The sequence below is a fragment of the Cucurbita pepo genome, chromosome LG09, assembly GCF_002806865.2.
Source record: "Cucurbita pepo subsp. pepo cultivar mu-cu-16 chromosome LG09, ASM280686v2, whole genome shotgun sequence".
NCBI classification, from domain to species: Eukaryota; Viridiplantae; Streptophyta; class Magnoliopsida; order Cucurbitales; family Cucurbitaceae; genus Cucurbita; species Cucurbita pepo.
This window is the reverse complement of record NC_036646.1, coordinates 4,783,440-4,784,856: the sequence shown is the minus strand read 5'-3', so window position 1 is coordinate 4,784,856 and position 1,417 is coordinate 4,783,440. Positions and strand designations below refer to the sequence as shown.

Genomic DNA, 1,417 nt, shown 5'->3' with positions numbered 1-1,417 from the left:
GAAGCAAGTGGGAGTTGAGGTTGAGTTGCTAAAAGATTCACATAGTGATGTTGTAGCAGATACTCAAGAAACTCCTGGGACCCTTGCTGAAACACCAGTGGTGAAGCAAGTGGGAGTTGATGTTGAGTTGCTCAAAGATTCATAGAGTGATGTTGTAGCGGATACTCAAGAAACTCCTGAGACTCTTGCTGAGAAACCAGAGGTGAAGCAAGTGGGAGTTGAGGTTGAGTTGCTAAAAGATTCACATAGTGATGTTGTAGCAGATACTCAAGAAACTCCTGAGACTCATGCTGTTGGCGAGGAACCCGGTCTATCATTCAAAACACAGAAGGCGATACCATTTCACTCGGAGGTTAGTTGAAGATGGTGATGTGTTTTGAGAAGATAGAGGGTGCAAAGAATCCAGCAAACATGTTGACAAAATGTGTTGATGTTGGAATATTGAGGTTGTGCAAAACCTCAATTGGTATGGTGCAGTGAAGATGCTCATGGTCGTTTGAGAGTGAAATTCTTGGTTGACTAGATCAGTCTCCAAGTGGGAGAATTGTTAGGCTTATGGAGCCTGATACTTATTTATAGCTTGGTCAACGGTTATATCCGGTAAAGCTATATTTAGTAAAGCTATATATAGTAAAGCTATATATGGTAAAGCTATGTCCGGTAAAGCTATATATAGTAAACTATACCATATATATATCTGGTCCGGTAGAGCTTTGAAAATGTACTTTTCTATTCTCTGTACTCTCTTGTTGTACATACCTGCTGAAGTCATCAATACAAAATCCTTTTAGCCACCAGAGTTCTCCTTGCAACTTTTCTCTATCCCATTCTTTATAATCATCTAGATCGAGCGTGTGCGTTGTTGTGCGATCCTAACAACTGGTATCAGAGCTAACGACTGATATCGATCCTAACAATAGGCACCTAAACTTTTATGCTCCATATAAATTACACAGGGAGGAGATGGTGCACGGTTTGCAAGCAATCAAGGGCGTGAACAAGCTGTGCGATGGGTGCCTCATCGGCAAACAGAGGCGCACCCCTTTCCGTCTCAGGCATCCTACCGCGCCAGTGAGCCATTGGAGCTCGTGCACGGTGATATCTGCGGGCCAATCAAGCTGGCGACCCCGGGCGGCAAGATCCTGCTGCAAGCGAAAAGTGAGGTGGCAGAGGAGGTTAAGCGCATTCAAGTGCTAGCGGAGGCCTAATGCGGGAAGAAGATGCGAGTGCTGTGCACAGACCAAGGCAGAGAATTCACCTCTGCGAGCTTCGGTAAGTACTGCAACGAGCTCGACATATAACGGCACCTAACAGCGCCCTACTCCCCCCAACAGAACGGAGTGGTGGAGCGCAGAAATTAGACCATCGTTGGGATAGCGAGGTCATTGCTGATGATGACGACTGGGATGCCTGGGAG

At 45.8% G+C, this 1,417-nt stretch overlaps 1 protein-coding gene across 1 annotated transcript in view; it reads left to right on the top strand.

Annotated features, from left to right (window-relative positions):
* Positions 1–1,208, top strand: part of LOC111802087 (protein C2-DOMAIN ABA-RELATED 11-like) — a 28,211-nt gene extending 27,003 nt beyond the window's left edge. Inside the window, exon 4 of the mRNA XM_023686334.1 lies at positions 957–1,208. Coding sequence (XP_023542102.1) covers positions 957–1,208 — 252 coding nt within the window. The remainder of the gene's footprint in view (positions 1–956) is intronic.
* Positions 1,209–1,417: the final 209 nt, after the last annotated feature.